This window comes from Dermacentor albipictus, chromosome 5 (assembly GCF_038994185.2).
Source record: "Dermacentor albipictus isolate Rhodes 1998 colony chromosome 5, USDA_Dalb.pri_finalv2, whole genome shotgun sequence".
In the NCBI taxonomy this organism is placed as follows: Eukaryota; Metazoa; Arthropoda; class Arachnida; order Ixodida; family Ixodidae; genus Dermacentor; species Dermacentor albipictus.
In genome coordinates this window covers 149,039,242-149,058,408 of record NC_091825.1, presented here as the reverse complement: position 1 = coordinate 149,058,408, position 19,167 = coordinate 149,039,242, and the positions used below count along the sequence as shown (strand labels likewise).

General features: G+C 48.3%; 1 protein-coding gene across 7 annotated transcripts; it reads right to left on the bottom strand.

The window, feature by feature from the left end:
- Positions 1–436: 436 nt before the first annotated feature.
- LOC135897643 (endothelin-converting enzyme 1-like) lies at positions 437–18,507 on the bottom strand. Of its 7 annotated transcripts, XM_070539169.1 has the most exons (11): positions 18,301–18,507; positions 17,484–17,587; positions 15,954–16,295; positions 14,963–15,153; positions 10,782–11,000; positions 9,147–9,529; positions 8,141–8,747; positions 7,479–7,679; positions 6,117–6,631; positions 3,174–3,386; positions 437–1,121 (listed from the first exon to the last, which is right to left on the bottom strand). In XM_070539169.1, exons 2-11 carry the CDS (start codon positions 17,548–17,550, stop codon positions 1,004–1,006), a joined length of 2,856 nt encoding a protein of 951 aa, XP_070395270.1. In that variant the 5' UTR covers positions 17,551–17,587; positions 18,301–18,507; the 3' UTR covers positions 437–1,003. The 7 variants fall into 7 exon arrangements, with proteins under 7 accessions (XP_070395270.1, XP_065282409.1, XP_065282410.1 ...); XM_065426337.1 differs by lacking the exon at positions 17,484–17,587 and having other exon boundaries at positions 18,322–18,506; XM_065426338.1 differs by lacking the exon at positions 17,484–17,587 and having other exon boundaries at positions 14,963–15,150; positions 18,322–18,506.
- Between the last annotated feature and the right edge of the window lie 660 nt (positions 18,508–19,167).

Here is a 19,167-nt window from a genome sequence, read left to right as displayed (position 1 = left end):
CAGCACAAGAAAGACACTGCTAGTAACTCGTCTTATGATGCATGTGCTGTCAACCATCTGGCAACATAAAAAACCCACTGTGCCTCAGTGCACTATACTGCTGTCACCTAGTAGCCACCTGCACTTTCCTGTACTCTGTGCACACAGCAGTGCAACTGTGCCTTCGTCAAAGTGCGTTCAAAGGTTGTGCACTATTGCATGGGATGAAATGTGAGAAGCAGAGCGCATGGCAGGCATAGAGGAATGATGTTGTGGTGCCCAATCGTGACACTGCAGCACATGCAAAGTCCAGGTGTTTCTCGCATCCTGGAAACACATTTATAGTGATTCATTTTGCTTTCCATTCAATTTGCACTTAGTAATTAGTTACAAATCCGCGCCTGCCATTATTGCCAGGATGTCACTTTCCGCAATAAATCATAAGATGGATAGAAAATGAAATTGATTGTTAAGATTTAATCAGCACTTTATGAGCATGCCAGAAGAATGCTGAAAACCTCCCGATTTCAAGCCACTTTCATTCAATGCTTGTAGTTGGACACCAGCGTAAAAAAAAAAAAAAGCTTTTTGTTATTCAGAAGCTTCTGTTCACATACAGCTACCAGCATTATACAAAATTGGTCAGTATATCTAGACAGTCGCACATTGCAATATATCTTCTTTAGTGTTTTCAGCTAAACACAGATTTGCAAGATGTCAACTCCAGCATAAACATAGTAATAGTGAAATATCTCATGAAATAAAGAAAAGTGAAGCTCTAAGCTTTCTGTCCCATGCACTTGTTCTGGGATACCGTGAATTGGTACATCTAAAACACACGTGATATGTACACAAGGCACTAGCAGATTATTATGTTTTACACAAAATTAGACTCAATGTATGCTGTGATAGGAAACTGCTGTTGCAAGAGCTTGCTGAACAATCCTCCACAGACCGGTGCACTTGAAGACTATGTGCACTTTAGTGCACAGATGTAGTTGCTAGTTGACTGCTGCTGCTTGTTTCAGTTGAAATAGGGGCACTTGACCAGTGGATTCAGCTTGGAGCCCGGCTTGCACTTGAAAGCAGCTGCGTAGGGCTCAAAGTGCATGGCCGCCTTGTTGCAGTCACCACCAAAGGATCTGTTTGCATTTGAAAAGCAAAAAGTGCAAATTGCTAATTCTAAGCATTTCTAATTTTCTCCTTCCATTTCCTGATGGAAGCAAGCAAGCTATAGGCTCTTACAGCTTCAAGAAATATCTCTTAATTGTTGCTGTTAAATATACACAAAATTGCAATATTATATATTAGCCTGACAGGTGACAATTATTGTATTAGTTGGTGATTACCTCAAAGGCAGGCTTCAGTTCGTACACCATATAAGAATTATAGAGGTGACAACTCTACCTAGTATGTTCCATGCCAGATCCTTGTGACATCACATTCATTGTGACATCAGAAGTCAAGGCTAGTAGGTTTTTTATTGATAACGAAGGGGTTCAATTCTATTATGGATACACAGCTCGAACTGGCAGCCTTTGTGACGTTTATTCTGCGCGAAGGAAAGGAACAAGAATATGTGAAAATACCACAAACTCCGTCGGGTCGCATATGCATGTAATTGGTTCCATGGCTTGCATACAAAATTCAAGAAAGATATAGTGTAGCCTCTGTGCATTTGCTGACAATATTGTGTTTTAGGTGTCCCTTGGAGATGGAGATACTGTTCATCGCTGTAGCAGCACAGAACTGTACAGCATGTGCTGGTAACTGCACTGCTGCATGCACTCACTGTATAAAAAGAAAACTGCATGTACGAAACATTATTTCAACAGTATGTTGCAATATTGTGGGCTTTAAGGCGGCTGGGAAAGAGGCCTTACAATTCCAGGTTGCCAATTTCACTTAGAGGGTCCCTTGAACGTTATTTGGAGATTATAAATATCCTCTTAGTCGTTTTTGCAAACTTCTTATGTCAGTTGTTCTGAGAGGACCTTAATTTTAAGTACTTTCACAGTTTACACCTATTAAGCTACATAAATGCAATACACAAAATATTCTGGACTTAACAGCTATAATCAATGTACGGTGAGCGTCGTCATTCAGTGGGGCTCTCACAAAACTTTCGATGTTTGGTTCGAGTTAACTGAAACACCCTGTGTACATTCTTCTGGTGTTCCCTTAATTGACAGTCTTGCCTGACCGCAGGCATAAAATTACGGAATACTGAGCTACCAGGAACGTAGACGTGGGCAGCCGCATTTGTGGTGCAGACTTTAACTAGGGATGTTACTGGCATTACCAACCATATTCTACTTAGCTGCTGGTTCAAAGCATCGGCAGCGTAAAAATTGTTAACACGCAACCTTTTTATTTTATTTTGACCAAGACATGAAAACGTTTATATCACGTTGTGGTTGGACAAACTGTCACTAGATGTCCCTACCAGCGTTGCTACTACCAACCATAGAAATTCTTAAGAGGAAAAAACGAAATCAGGAAAGAAACCATTTATGATAACTCAAAGGGAAGCTCATTACTCCTCGAATCGAGATCGGGATGCCTTAGAACACGCACCTATAAAGCGAGATATAAGAAAGAAGAAGAAGCATGTGCTTGCTGCGGTAAAGCTAGGGAAACGACGGAGCATGTTTAATTAGAATGTGAAGACGTCTACCCAGCGGTCGATTTAGGCACCACTGGACTCCTTGAATCCCTTGGGTTCAGCGAGAGTAGTGGAAAAGTAAAGAACATGTCCGCAATAAGGATTAGTAAGAGGCGATTGGAGGATTGGTGGAAGTAGGGAAACGACAAAAAACGGAGATTTACAAAAGCACAGTTCGCAATAGGGAATGAGAAAATTTGGTTGTGAGAGTTCAGGGTTTTTTCTTCTATTTTTATTGTTTAATTTAGGTAGGACATTAGGTAGTATAATAGCAAGAGCCTGGTGGCGCAACCCACCGCCCCGTTCCAAAGGGGACGCTCATAACATCCTTCCTTCCTTCCTACCGTTCATGTCTCCGGTAACCCCGCTATTCCATAAAGAAATAACTATACTAGTAATGCTATACGGACAAGCTAAACAAAGCACTAGAGGGGATATTGATACGCGGTTCATAATACAGGTATCATGTGCAAGGAAAACACTGCGAGGACGACATCTCAAGGGATGGAGAAGGGGACGGTGAACATACTTGATTGTCCTGGGCAGGCGGCAGAGCGTGAAGCAGGCTGTGATGAAGAACACCTGTTGCTCGGTGAAAGTGCTCATGATGCGCCTGTGGCGGTTATCCTGCTCGGCGTCCCCCGATTTGAGCTCCAGCTGGTGCTGGAAGGCCGCGTGACTCACTTCGAGCGCTGGGATCTCTGGGAAAGGTCCGTCATAAGCCGGTGCCATGCAAGCTGCCCTGTGTTGCGCAAGCCAGTGCTCTAGCATTAGCACTTGCTCTTCTTAAGAAGGAATCCCTACCTCTTCGAAAAAACAGCACAAAAATAGACACGCATAAGACGAAAGAAAGGCGGGACATGCGCTGAATTGAAGCGATGCTTTATTCTCAAGGACACACACGTGTAGAAGATATACCACACACAATTAAAGGAGAAGTCGCATAACTCCCTTGGCTCTTGTTATATGCATGCACTTGATGATAGCCAGATAGCACAGCAAAGTCAGAAGTTATTATTAAAAGCACTTACACGTCACAAAGCAGCGTGCACACAATAAAAGAAACGTTACCCATTATAAATATCTGCTTATGAGACAGCGATACCAATGTCTGGCATATGTGCGTGTGGCCTTTATTTTTGATAAATACTGCTTCCATGATTTCTCTGGTAACTTAAATCTTGTGGGCATATAATACTTTAAATTTCCGACAGTTGGCAGACAAGTGTGTGTAATCAACCCTTAAATAAAGCGCATGTACATACAACCTAACATTCTCACAGCGGCCGGTCAGGACTGCGTACACTCGCCCGCGAGATACAGGCAGACAGTGCACCGCATTGTTCCTACAATTCATGTAACAATGCATGTGATTTACACTGCTAAATTTTCAACAGGTGCAAGTGCTACAACCCACCCAATTTTCTGTACATTTCCTCCTCCCCTCCCCCCATGTTCCCCTCTGCCCTATTCTCCCTAAATGTGTTCCTTAAACGGACGCTGTGGAAAGAGCAAGCTATAGACAACGGAAGATTGATTCATTCTGTTAAGACAGTGTTTTAATTTATTTGAATGTAAAACATGGTTAGCAGAAGCAAAACCTTGGTTTGGCGAGTTGGTTCATTGTTGAACGGTTGGGAAAGCAGCGCTAAAGAAACAGACAGAGCCACAGTACACATGACGGGCGCTGAATGCCTGCTTATCGCATGGATTCACATAAATGCCTGCATATGGACAGCCAGCTGATTGGTCCCCAGCAAATGCTCATGAAACCAGTTTTGTTATGAGCTAGTGCGGGAGCTTCAAGGTGGCTTTGCCGCGAGATTTCGTTCTTACGTCCTTTCCGGATTACCGAGCCACCGCTCACGGTATGGCAGCTTTTTAGTATTCTCTTTCAGAAGTGTAATTTACCACTCGGCTGATATATATATATATAACCACAATTTCTTGTTGCAGACGACGACAGCTTATAACTCGAGCCTTAACGTTGTTTCGACAGCGTGCGCAAGTACTCTTAGTAGACACCTAAAATAACAGCAAGCTGGCTTCGCCACAATAATGGTATTTATAAGAAGAAGCCGACTTTTGCACACCATGTCTTGCAGACAGCCAGGGAAAACACGGGGAAGGCGGGAGATGTAAATTCAAGACAACGAGGTAAAATCAACAGATAAGTTTATTGTGAAATGTGAAAATGTGAAAACGCCCGTGTACTTAGATTTAGGTGCGCGTTAAAGAACCCCAAGTGATCGAAATTTCCGGAGTCCTCCACTACGGCATGCCTCATAATCAGGAAGTGGTTTTGGCACGTGAAACCCCATAATTTATTTAACTCACGGTCCTCTAGCGGTGTTTAGGTGCGATGACTGGGCATGTTGGCTCGAAAGGTTTTCGCACTCACTGGAGGGGAGCAGAGGTGAATTCAGACTGCCAACAGTTTTTATTGCGATAGCAAGCGTATGGACACTCCAGGCGCATTTATGCCGTCGGCGTGCGGTCCCTTATAAAGTCCAAGGACGATTAAATCCTCGCCGCACGCCGTATGCTGCATGAGCGAGTGAAAGTGTTCGAGGGCCGGCGAACGCGGCTCATTTATCGCGAGCGCGGAAGCGCACCCTCTCCTGTCGACGCGAGTCATGGAGGCGAGGCGAAAAAGTGGGACGTTCTTCGGCGGCGGCCGTGCGGGCGCCGTAACTTGAAAGCGATCTGCGACGTAGCCAAAGTGCGCGCCTGGGCGGGTCTCATGATTCATCTTGGAAGCGATCTACGATGTTTGCAGAGGACGCGTAGTGCCTGCAGCTTCGTATGCGCAGTGCTTTCGAGGTTCCGTTCGCGCTAAAGCCAGAGGTGATCGCTGCTGCTGCCGGATTCCTGACTCTAGTATTTTTGACAGCGAGTTTCCGCGTTCATCGGGCGAGATGTGTACGTGTTTACCTGTGCGCGTGTGACACCGTGCTTGTTAAGTTAGTTAAACCACGTTGGCGGGCTAGTTTGTTTGAATCCATGATAGAATGTGTAAGCGCGGCTGAATGAGGGCGTAGAAAAAGACAGACACACAGAGACAGCGCTGTCTCTTTGTGTCTTTCTTTCTACACGTCCTCGTTCAGTCGCGCTTACACAATTATATGATTGTTAATTTAGTTAGTAAGCGAATGTTTACAAGTTCATACGGCAGATAAAACTATTATCCTTACTTTTGTGTAGCTATCTGCTAATTTGCTATCGCGACCGGTGCTTCGCCTTTCGTGCGACACTGCGACATCATTATCAAGCGTCGACTCTATAGCTTAAACATTCCTTGTTGCAAACATAAGCGGACAAAGTTAAATATTTGGTTGTATCAGCGCGCGTAAGGTGCCTCGTCATAAGTAACGCTGTTCAGTTTTATTGATCGATCGGCGAACCTGGCGCCGGCCATAAATCTTTCTGCGAACTGGCTTATGACGTGCATTGGGAGGGTGATTTTCATTGCCTTTCCCGCTTGACTTGCATCCAACGCGGCGAAGCCCACGTGTCCGGGACGATGTTGCCCACGGCGTCGATCTTGAGTCCGCCGCTGTACAGGGCGCGCAGCAGCTGGCGGGCGTAGGAGAACCCAAGGCCGCCATAGAGCACGGCTGGCGTGGCCTGTACCATTCTGAGAGCGCCGTGCAGAGCGGCCACCGAGACGAGCACGCGATTCTGCAGGTAGTCGTAGTCGAAGTACGGCAGCACGTAGTTGCGCGGCAGGCTGAGCACGTCCCCCAGGCTGGGCTCGTCGGAAAGCCCGCGCAGCTGCCTCTGGGCGTTGATCCAGTAGTCGATGAACAGAGACTTGCCAACCGTCAGGTTGGTCGTGAAGTTGGCGTACATCTCGTTGAGCCCCTCGTTGGTCAGGAACGAGTCCGGCGGCCAGAGAGCGGTTCGCGCGTTGTGTAGCTTCGTTATGGCTGCCAGCCGCGTGGCACTGTCGGCCCACGCGAGAGCCGACACCTTGTGTGCGGCCTCCTGCGTGGTGATGTGTCGCACGCGGTCGTGCTGTACAAGCGTCCGTACAAGTTTCACGCGCTCAGAGACCAAGAATGCGGGCGCGAAAGAAAGTAATAAAGAAAAAGAGTCTGTCGCGGTGCCGAGCGGTCATGGAAGGAGTACCATACCTTCATAATAAATAAACAAAAATAAATAAATAAACAAATAAATAAATCACACAACCAGTCAATATATCAATAAATCAATCGGTCAATGATTTAATTAACGTGCCCAGGAACAACTCTGAATAACAATTATGAGCGCTCATACCCATGAGCGGTACTACAGCAGCTGCAGCTTACTACTACTAATTACTACTACTACTACTTACCAGTAGTAGTTGTAGAATTCATTATTTATTTTATTGTTTGTGTTATAGATATATCTATGGGACAAATTACATATCGAGCCTCATCAAAACCACGTGGCGTCGGCTCCAATTTGGACACAAATTCCGACACAAATATGCGTGACGTTATTTTGATGTTGAAATTTACAAGACCGGTAAGCTTTGCCAGTAATAGTCCCAAATGACGCTGGACCATACATGTATATCAGCAAGCACTATCACACGCACCTATGTAGGCACTATTACAGATTACCTTTACTGGCTAAGCTAATTCCTATTGGGCTGACAGGAAACTGATGAACTAAACCAATATAGACTCCTACCAGACTATATTTTAAGCGTCAAGTGCTAAGTATTACTAGACTATATACAGGAATCCCTATGGGAATTTTCGCTACGCGAGAGAAGCTCCAAACGCCCACGCGCCTCGTATCGTTCGTGCACCCTGTAGTTTTGGAGAGCAAAGCCTTGCCGTGCCTTGGTGACGGTGGCGAACGTGTCGTCGATGGCGAACCGCATGCGTGCCGTGAAGTGCGGGAACACGTACAGCGAGCGCACCAGCGGTCCGTACGCGTTCTCGAGCTCGGTGGCGCAGAACACGTGTCTGCGCACAGACGCCTTCATATTGTCCCCGTACTTGGCCACCAACAGGCGTCGGTCGGCCAGGGCCCCGAATACCTGCTGTGCGAGAGCTCGTCAGGTGTCGTAAACGAACGCTTCTCGATGCGTTTAGCATTATTTGGGAGCTAACCGAGATATCGTGTGACTGCCTATATACCGTTTTCGAGGGCCGATCCCGAAGATTGTGCAGTCCAACATAGGGGAAAAAAAACGCAGATTGCTACGTGGTACCGTATAGCAATCTGCGTTCAATTTGTGGTACCGCAATTTGTGGTACCGTAGCAACAGCGCGCTTTGGTAAAACACGATCGCAAACGTCGCCGGTAGCGGCCGCGTAAGAATTTCGTAATTCTGACATACGTACGCTAGCGATTCCCCGCCCAAACGCTTATCCAGACTCCATTATCCATGCAGGGGGTGGGCGAGAGTTCCGCAAGCGTAAATAAGCGTACTTTCATGCTGCTCCGCGCTACCTATATACGTAGCTAACATCAAGAGGGCTATACTGTGCCACTCGCCTGTATAAAGGACCAGGAGAGGTGTCGCAGCAGCATCGTGCTGTTGTGCGCCCCGAACAGCCTGTTCACTGCCCTGAGAAGTGCCGTGTCCGCGACTGTGATCGTGTCGCTCGACGCGTAACCGCGGCGATTCCCTGCGTCGTTGTGTGCAGCACTCGCGACGACGGGCACCGCATTGGCGTTCAGCTGCTCGATCCAGCGGCGCGCCGGTAGGTTCGGCGTGTGGTTACCGATGTCGCCCAGCTCGAATCGGGCGGGTTCCTTGTCCTCGTTGTTAACGACGCCCAGGAACTCCTCGAGGACGTCGCGCCCGACCATGACCACTTGCTGGACGTACGCGTCGCTCTTGTTGGGCCGGCCGGCGCCGAACGCCTCGTAGAAGGTGGCCCAGGACTTGGCGTAGTTGCGCCTTCGCACTATCTCGCTATTGTGCACCGACCAGTAACCGACGGACCGTCCCACCGACATGAGCAGCGGGTAACGGCTCGTGTTTTCGGTGGACCTTTTCGACGTGGCACCGTCTTTAGGAGAGTTGGGCTGCGGTGGTGACTCTGAGCGTGGCTGGCGCTGCAAGGGCTGGAGTTCAAACCACATTCCCAGCTGCCACCTGCACGTGGGAACACGTTGGCCCTAGCAACGTTTAATCGGTGGCCCTAACCGAAGCGCGCGCCAAGAACGCAAACATTGTTGGTACCTTGAGCACCACATAAAGAAAAAAATAAAGCAGTTTCTGCGCCATGCTGGAAATACGCGGCGAGTGCTGTTGCTCTTCCCCGCCGGCTACTGCTTTCTTTACTGGCTCCTCCATCACTCTAGTCTGTCTGTCTGTGGCATAGTCACTGTATCACCTCTTTGTGCCTGGGACAAAGCGTGCGGTTTTGTCGGCGAAAGACAATGCTGATTCTAAAATCTGGCACGGGGCCTATATACGTGACCTGCAACCCCGTCTCCTCAGTTACCGGTTTATAAGAAACGTTCGCTACGCTATAGTTACCGGCGCACTCGCCTAAAGGACAGGTCGATGAGCACGCCGAGCGGATCCACGTCGGCGCTCGGCTCGTCCGGCCACGGGATGCGCAGCTTGGACATGAACTCGCGCAGCGTACGCTTGCCCCGCTCGGCCTCTTCGGCGGTGATGCGATGCCGCATGCAGGCCCTGAACGTATCGAGCGCCTTGGTGCCTGCCATCAGGTGGGCGCTGCCTTCGTCCAGTGACTTCTTGAAGTTGGCGAACCAGTCGTGGATCGCCTGGGCGTCCAGCGCGGCGCCGTAGTTGTAGCTGTCGGCCTGGGGCTCCCAGTACGAGCAGGCGAACGCGTTCAGGTCCTCGCACGGGTCCTCGTTCATGTTCACCTTAGACAGAATCAGCTGCGCGTGCTGCTCGCAGTCCTGTCAAAAGTGCGCGACGGCTTTACAGGCAGCGGTTGGTGGGATTGGCACGTTTAAACAAATGGTAACGGAGAGATCGTTTTCCTCAGGAACCACTGGGACAATCTTGCATTACTCCTAGAAAGTAGACTTCTGATTTAGGCCACCAAATTTTTAGTAAAATTCTTGAGTATTAGGGAATAAAAGAAAGTGGCAATACTGAAGAAAAAAACAATACCACAGTTCTGTAAACTGCACCTATCGAGACATCTAAAGCGAAAAAAATTGATTAATTATGCACACACCGTTCTGAAGTACCGTTTAGTGTCGTGTAAGGGTCGCACCCCCAACTTTGCAGCTAACGATATACTTATGTTCTAAAATTGTCAACAACTGAACTTAGCAACTTTTGCTGAGCCATAACGGCCAAAATACGAAAGTTTAAATTGAAATCCATGCCGTCACACTGACCTATACCGTCGCTGAGATTTCGGCGCGGAATATAAAAGGCGGAACTTTGACGTTCATTTTCTCTTCTAACAATCAACCTATTGCCGTGGAATTAATGAAAAAGTTTCCAAAGCATACTTTATCAGTCTAAATTTGATTAAGTGTGCCTCTTCAGTGTCCCTTTAAGAGTGGCGAAGCGTCAGCGGGAAAGAGTGAGCTGCAGTGATGCACGGTGAGCCAAGCGCTTGCCAACTGTTCATTTCTCAACTATTTGTTCCGATTTGCCTCTCAATGGGTCGCATTGAGCGGCCAATCGGAACAAATAGTTGAAAAATGACCGTTTAAGTGCTACACGTATGAACGAATTGAAACCGTGCGTTTATAGTGCTTTCCGTATTAAATTTCCATTAAGGCTGCTTGTGACAAGGTACTTTGTGGAGGATCTGCCACGGCAATGGCTTGAACGTCGACATGCCATGTCAGACATGCAAATTTCAGTGCATGTATGCACGTGAGTTCGTTATGCGACGTTATATAAGCGTTATAGATTTTTTTTAACGGAGTCATGACGAAGACTGTGTCGGTTAAGTTACATACAGTTGAGTCTCGATGCAACTGCTCGAAATATCAGCTTTGCAGGAAATTGGGACGTGATTCTACAGGGATGACACACTTTAAGCCTGTAGCTTTTTTTTGTTTGTGCTGTTCCATCCTCAGAATTCATGAAGAATGGCTGCTCTTCTACTGTAAATTCCAGGTTGGTTGTATTCGTGAAAATGCGGTAGTCGCAGGAGCAAGCGGATATAGTGCATGTGTTGCTCGCCTTCGTGTGGCAGTACTCTTCTACATTGGCGTTGGTACTCTGGATGTACTCGTGAGCGGTGTGCCTGAGCAGGATGAAGAGCAGCACGAGCACGGCCCCGATGACGCAGACTACGCAGGCGCCATTGGAGAGGAACATCAGGACGCAGTCGCCTGTGTGACCGCTTGTTCGGCGCCTCTTGGGGACGGCCAGGCTGGCTGCCGACGGCCTGGAGGCCCTCTGCGCATGCTCACACAATGAGCGACTTAAGGGGACCCTAGAGACAGGCACTACATCAGCTTAGACAGATTAAGTATTCCTTCAAAACTCTATTTTCTGCAATTTCGTGTTAGTAGGTTGATTATTATAGAACAGAAAAAGCAGACCGCATTTCCATTGATTGAATTTCGCGCCGGAACCCCCGCGCCAGTACGTCAAGGTAACGTCACACTGACGTACTGACGGCGTCACACAGACGTCACACAGTACTTTTCGTATTTGTGTCGTTCTGATCCAGTACTAAACTTTGAAACTTGCTAAATTCAATCTTTGGCTCATTTAACTAAACCCCAGCAGACGCTGTCAAAATGCACGATGGCACGGCGAGATGGTGCAAGCACTTCAAGGTGGCATCGCAAGCCGTCTTTTGTTTATGCATCTATTCTGGCTTACCAAGCCTGTTCTTACGTTGATAAGGACGTTTTTGTTATTGTAGGAGGCTAATTTACTAATACAGCTGGTTCAAATAATTTTTAACTGGTATTCCGCAATTTATCTGGTAATCCATGCACAAGTTGGAAGCAGATTTGTCAACAGGGAGGTTAGCACCCCTGATCGCTCCAGGATATAGTCACTTTTTTGTTATTACCAACCAAAGAGGTCGAACTTTAGAGGTGAGTGAGTGAGTGAAACAACTTTATTTGGTCCACTATAGACGTAAGCAAACTCAACGTCACCTGGCTAGGCCCACTCGGGGACCATCAGGTGAAACCTGACGGCCCTCTCGCGAGCCTTCTGGACTGCCAGGATTTGAGAGGTCTGATCCTTAGCACTAATTAGCCTCATCATTTCCTCTTGGGTGAAAGGGGGACCGGCAGAGGCGCAGCCCCACAGGACATGTTCGAAGTCCGCATTATCACCACACAAAGGGCAGTCCGGGCTTGGAAACCGTTCGGGGTACATTGTGTGCAGCGCCGCGGGGCTCGGGTAAGTGCTTGTTTGCAGAAGTCTAAGAGTTACTGCTTGGGCCCTGCACAGCGAGGAGTGCGACAAAGGCAGGAGTCTTCTTGACAGATAATTATGTTTGCAAATTTTGTTGTACGAGCAGAGAGGCTCGGGTCGCCCAAGAGAGGACGCGTTACCCAGCGTACGGTTAGTCAAACCTCAATCGAGGCACCATCGAGGCACCCTCAATGGTTCCAAGGTGCGCAAGGAACCAGGCCAAAGAGTGATGTTTCATGTCTTTAGCACTTTGGATGATACGTAGGGCCTGGGGAGCCACCATTCCCATCTGAAAGGCCCTAACAGCGGCCTTGAAATCTGAATAAATCGTGTCATGCAACTGTCCGTCAATGCAAGAGCAATAGCAACCTGCTCTGCAATGCTGGAATTAGAAGTGCGGATTGTAGCGCAGCTAAGGATTTTAGAATCACAGTCGATGACCACTGAGGAGAAGGCCTCTTCTTGAACGTACGAAGCAGCGTCTACGAAGCACGTTCGGTCCTTGTTCAAGCGGGCACTGGCGAACAGAGCTTTACCCCTGGCTCGTCTTCGTCCTTTGTTGTAGGTGGGATGCATATTGCGTGGTATCCGGTGTATGTAAATCTTGGAACTTACGTCGTTCGGTAGCTTCACAGCGTCGAGACTGACGACGATGGGGTTACTTCCCAGCTTGCCAAGTATGGCTCGGCGCGCTGGGGTACCGGAGAGTATGACAAACTGGGAAAATTCTTGGGTATCAACAATTTTTTCGAACGTGTTGTGAATTCCCTAATTGAGGAGGTCTTTAGTGTGCGTTCGGATGGGAAGGCCGAGGGCAAGCTTGAAGACCCTTCTGATTAGGGCACTGATCTTGTTGCGCTCCGATACGAGCCAGTTGTGCATAGCCCCTGAATAAGCGAGGTGGCATAGCACGAAGGCATGGATAATCCGGATCAGATTGTCCTCCCTGATTCCGCGGTACCTGTTGGCGATTTTTCGGATCAGGCCCAGGGCGCTTTCGGTCTTGGAACAAATGCGTTTGAGGGCTGCTCCATTGGCTCCGTTCGACTCGATAAACATTCCTAGGACCCTGATAGTGTCTACCCGCGGTACTGGGGAGCCCTTACCGGTGAATAACGTAATGTGGATCTCTGTTGCTGGCTTCCAGGACCGGTGAGAACCGCCTCTGGGCCTCTTCTTGTAGAGCAAGAGCTCGGATTTAGCGGGCGAGCACCTTAGCCCGGTGGGGATAAGATACTGCTCCGTCACATCGATGGCCTCTTGCAAAGCACCCTCGACCTGACCCTCACAACCGCTGGAGCACCAGATGGTGATGTCATCGGCGTAGATCGTGTGGTTAATGTTCGGTATTTTGTATAAGGCAACGGACAGTAAGCTGATCGGTCTATGATTTTTCAAGTCTTTGGCGTCCCCTTTCTTATGGATTAGGATTATGTTAGCGTTCTTCCAAGATTCCGGTACGCTCGAGGTCATGAGGCATTGCGTATACAGGGTGGCCAGTTTCTCTAGAACAATCTGTCCCCCATCCTTCAACAAATCTGCTGTTACCTGATCCTCCCCAGCTGCCTTCCCCCTTTGCATATCTCCCAAGGCTTTCTTTACTTCTTCCGGGGTTCAACAGCATGGGGGAGATCACCGCCTCCTGAGGTGTTCCCTTTGGCCCAAGCTGAATTTCATGGGTCAAAAACTCGTCAATATTGAGTCTATAGTGGACCTCGAGGAAAGGGAGGAGCGCACGAAATTGTGCGCCCGTTTGCCGACGTTACACTCTGTCAGGCTCTTGAGAGGTAAATAAATAAACTTGAAAGCTGAGGAGCGCGCGTCGAGGCAACGAAATATATGCGTTAAATGCTGACTGCAACAAAATTTGGGGCCGCGTGATAAGCCTAGTTTCAGATAGTGTAGATACAGCTATTGCAGCCTCCGTGCAAACTGTTACGTTTGAAATATGAGTTGAGGCATCACGAAAAGCTAATGAATGTGAAGTTTTTGATGCCAACAGTGAAACACAATCAAAAAGAAAATGGGCCACTATAATTCACGCTGTGAAGATGGTTCGACAGCGAAGCTGTAAACGACAACTAGAACGATTACATATTGCTGCGTAGCTTGAAATGATTCGCATGGCGATATTCACACGCACTTTGCCTAATTGTTAGCCTAAGACGCTTCAAAGGCCTGCGATTTGGCTTGCGCCGCTACGTCGTGTATCTATAATGACTGTACCTGAGAGAATAGAAATGCCCTTAACCACACTTTCGCCACGCGTCGCATTCACATTGCTCTTCAGGAGCCCTAACTACACGCAGCTTTCCCATAGCACTGTGACAACACGAATCAGTTGCTTGGCGGGTTCTTCTTTTACATACTAAAGTGTAGTTACGTCACTCCCTGCTTCGTATACTACAATTGGCGCTTCCCGGCATCTGCAGCTTATGCAAACGCAATCTTTACCGGGAAACGCTTGCGGCCAACGCTATGGGCGATGACAAGCTTTCTGGTTCTTTTTTTCTTTCCCCCGCACGGCGGGTGCTGCCGCGGATGCGCGGAGGCGAGCGTCGTCTGCTGGTGCTTCAAGGAACCCAGCGGTGCACACGGCGCGCGCCTCCCGCTGATTGGTTGTTTTCGTCTGAGGACACGACAGACCGATTGAGAGGTATAGCTATACAGCTTCGCTGTAAATAAAAAAAAGGGTAAAAGAAAGAACGCCGCCATTACCGCTGCCCGGAAGGGACTCCTTACTCAGAATGCGCGACTCCATGGCATGACCTGCGAGATTGGCCCTGTCCACGGCGCGCAAGAAAAAAAAATTACGGAGGCGACGTGCTGGGGCTTGCGTCTTATCCGTTAACCACCAGGTGCATGCGTCATCTGTGTAGGTGCTATTTAAAGGCTGCCAGATAGACAGACAGACAGGCAGGCAGCGTTTTTCACGGCGTCTGAAAGTCACTCATAACTGAGTATATGTGTGTCTCGCTCACCGACGTTCCTGGACCCGAATGCGTGCTCGTCAACGAAGCCTTCTCGCACGGCTTGCGAGTACCGCACGCGTTGTTCGGTGCCGCAACCGTGGTAGCCGCGCTCGGTACAGCTTCTGGCAGAGGCGCCACCGGCGGAGTCCCTCTGGTCGGCGCAACTTTGTCAACTGAAACTGGCGATGTCTTCGCGGCTGCTGCGTGGTACCCGAGAAATCCACGTTACCTGACACACGCCGTGGCATCGTGCAATATTGTGACAGAATCGCCGGGAGCGGGAATTGCACGCTGAGAACAAACAGAGGGACTACTGGCAACTCATTTTCGGAGAATATATCTGCCTGTTCCGTATTTAAAGGAAACCTAAAGAGAGCAAAAAAAAAAAGTTGAGCTGTGTTAGTAATTACACTTCTACAATGCCAAAAATGTAACCTTTACACTGAGAGGAGGTTTCGTAAGTCAGGAAACATGTGAAAATGAAAGACGGCAATAGTACAGCCGCGACGTACAGCCGCGACCTTGGCCGATGAAATGTAACGGTTCTATTCCAATGCCATTCCCATTCGCTCTTCGTGAGGGGTGCGAGAGCATTCCGCCCGCGTTATCACCGCGGGAAAGGCCTGCCAGCCATGTACGGTGGACGATAAGAGAGGAATAGAATCGAGCGAAAGGAATCGTTACATTATCGGCCCTGCGTAGGTATACGTCCTCACTTGCGGAAATAAGCGCGCGCAAGGCGGCGCGCCTATTTCGGCAGCGCTAGTGGTGTCGTCTTCTCATCTCGTGTCCCGTCTACGTTTCGCGCTGTTAACACCAGGATGGAAAACCAACAAGCCCAAGCTGCTATTCTAGAGAATTCTTGCCGCGAAAGCGCCTTTCATGGCGCGCGTTCTTAAGCGCGCGGCTTTGCGCACGCTTATTTCCGCAAGTGAGGCCGTTCCTTTAAACAACTAAGTACAATAAGACTGCCACGGGGTGCCTATTTTGAACCACTTGCCTAGTTGATTGTCAGGCTTCGTTTCGGACACGACACATTCGGCGGCAGGGACGACAGGGACAGTGTCATTGCCTTTCAACTTCGTCCAGGTGGCCGGTGACTGTGGAGCTGAGTGGTGCAGCTCTTGCGCGCTGGCGGAGGCCGCAGGTTGTAACTTTAGTGTTTCCTCCTGCGTCTCCTCTTTATTGGCTTGGTTAGGCTGACCAGAGGAGGTCACCTGGAGCTTCGGCAGGGACTGGGTGGGGGACGTCAAAGAGGCGTACGGCGGTGCGGGCGACGACAAGGCAGTCGGCATCGACATCGAGTCGACCGGATCCGGGATATCGTTGCCATGTTTCTCATCTGATGGAGAAATGCACGTCGACGTCTGACCTTTAATCTGGTTATGACGCAAATTCAGGCATCCACACAAATATGCAATTCTCGACGGGATGTTGTAATCTATGCAACCTGTATTGGACTCATTTTCTGTAGCAAGCCTGCACATGCAATGACGCTATAGATTCCGTTGCATTAACCATATGCGTGAGTCACGCTCATGTGCTCACTCTTGTTATCAGATGGCCGAAGGCAGAAATCGATATAGGAATAAACAAAGTCGAAAACCGGTTATAGTAGACACTTGTAGATTTAGCGGTTTTATTACAATCCGTAACATCGCGTGGCAGCGTTTCTCTGGAAAATCAAGTTCAGGCGCCATGAAAACTTCCTATTTGTGTGATATTGTAAGCTTCGTAATGCGCCGGTGACGATCAACAACGTTAATCCAAGTGCCTGCAAAGTAAATCACGCCATCTAATTTTAGGATCTTTCAATATTCACGGTACTGCTAGGTGGAATAATTTTAGTTTAGTATTGAAACATCCAGGCATAAAACACGGTTTCATAGTTATACCGTGGTTGGTGTAAAGCTAAGTGGGATACGCTGGTGCTGAGAATAAGTGTCAGAGCGTCTGTCCTTATGGCCAGGCCCTGATGTTACAAAAAGAAAAAGAAAGAATGCTGAGGCTATTAAATTAAGGTAAAATAAAAAGAAGCGCCTCGCCTGTGCCACCAAGGTATAACAGGCTGATGTTACAGTAAAAAGCGTAATTCTTTCATGTTGCAGCTCTCCACCAATCACGCTGTGTTCCTGACCGCAGAGGTCGAATAGCGCACGCGCTAGCGCCGGCCAATCTCGGAGGTCAAGCACTATCGTAACTAAGGGTACGCTTTAGCAACAGGCAGCACGACATGCTCGCTTTGAATACGCTTTCTTTGAAGAAGGCACTGAGGCAGAAGACGAAAGCCTTACTTCTACTGGCCAACGCCAGTGATCCTATATTACAACGCAACAGTGCCACGCACGTGTACAAGTCACATTCCCACAGGAGCAGTCTATAATGGTGCCGCCGGGTGCAAGAAATTTCGGACGGGCGTTATTTCGCAACATTTTACTCAAATGAGTGCCCTTGATGAAAGTTAAATGGATAAGTCTGCGCCGCGCAAGGTCCCCGCTGTTGCCAATGGATGACAAGTGGGCAGTCTTACCGTACGAGAAAACTCTTGGACTGCGGCCTCCTAACTGGAGCACCTTTTGGAAGAAACGGACCTCCATGTGGTCGACCGGATGTATAGTGCTGTTGGATGATCAACTGGACGGATGCACCGATGTTGAGGTGCCGTCAAGCCATGACACAACTTCTAGTATTTCCCAGCGCGCACAATTCTCGCCAGGATGTTCCCCTTCCTCCCTATATATGGTGATGGTAACCACCACTTATGACACGGCTTAAAGGAATACTAAATCACTATACTAAACTAGATCGGACTAGTAAAGTACTCCTGGAAAACTATTTGCATTTATTTGGAGGAAAAATGTTCCATTATTACTGGAAAAAGTGAAGAACAAAAGTTCTGTTATTTTGAATTTCGCACATGTACCGCCTGTACCTCAACGCCGATGTATCAGTCTGATGTCACAGATATTAAAGTACTTCGTATGCGCGCCATTTCGGCACAGAAAATGTTCCATAAACTTAGTATTTTGAGTTCCTATATAGCGTCTTCGGTATGCAGTGTAATAATTTCTTACTGATAAACAACTAAATAAACCCCAAGCAGACGCTGTCATTCTTTCTGCCCCCTTAATATCTGGCACGCAAACAGTCGCATTTATGGCGATCCAAACAAGAGACAGATTCACAAGAAGACGGATGCTTTAAGAACAAAAAGTGTCACTGGAGCCAAGGTTTCGACGAGGAGAGAAGTTGCTGCCCTGACGAAAACAAGTCCTCTTGTCTAAACGTTGGCTTCAGTTAATGCAGTTATGGCGAGGTATACACACAAGCGTGCCAACAGTGCGTACAGTCGATCACGCGTCACTCGCCTGCTACTTCCTTGATGCGCCGGCTGGGTGACCTGCTATGGTGCCTCTCGGACGTCCTCGAAAACTTCGCCATGGTGTCCGACTTCGGACTAGATGCGTAAGAATCCATTGCCGGCGGAGACGAAAGACTTTCAACGCGCTGAGCGTCTTCCATTTCTTCTTCGGCTCCAAGGACTGCGCGTGCTCACCAAGGTGCGAGCGTGGTGGCACGAGACGTGAATGTGGTCCTGCTTGTCCTTTCATGTGCGCGAAAAATTCACACACTATGCGCACACACGCGATATATAAGTGCGAAATGTAATTGATCCAGGTGTTCCTACAAGTTTGGATATAATATTGCGCAAATGAGCTTCGTGTTAGGTCGATTTCTCGCGTTTTCGTTCTGCTAAAAATCTCAGAATAGTCCGCAAGCGCTAAATTTCTCGTGCTTGTTCAAAGGCAAAGTTGGAGTAGCCGAGTTGTGACGGAGAGATGCTTTTTGCCTAAACGTTACAACTCTTCTAGGAGCTTGGGAAGATTTCGGGAATGGGTCTATGTGCACCTAAAACCTTTAAATCTTTTATGCGAAGCAGGTCCGCATAATCGGCTGTGAATTGTTTATGGGGTCTCCGCCATCGAATGGAAGCTGCATCCTTCTTTTCCCGCGCAGCGACAGAATAGTACGACCCTTCCCACGACATCGCACGATCTTGCTTAATTATTCTGTAATCCCACCCTTGGAGAACTGTGCGTTTTGATACGCGTAAATATATAGTTCATGTACGTAAACGTTTCTTATGGAACTGTATAAGTATATTGCTCTGCGTATAGATTGAATGTGTTTGTGTGCACATTGTACGCGTCTTA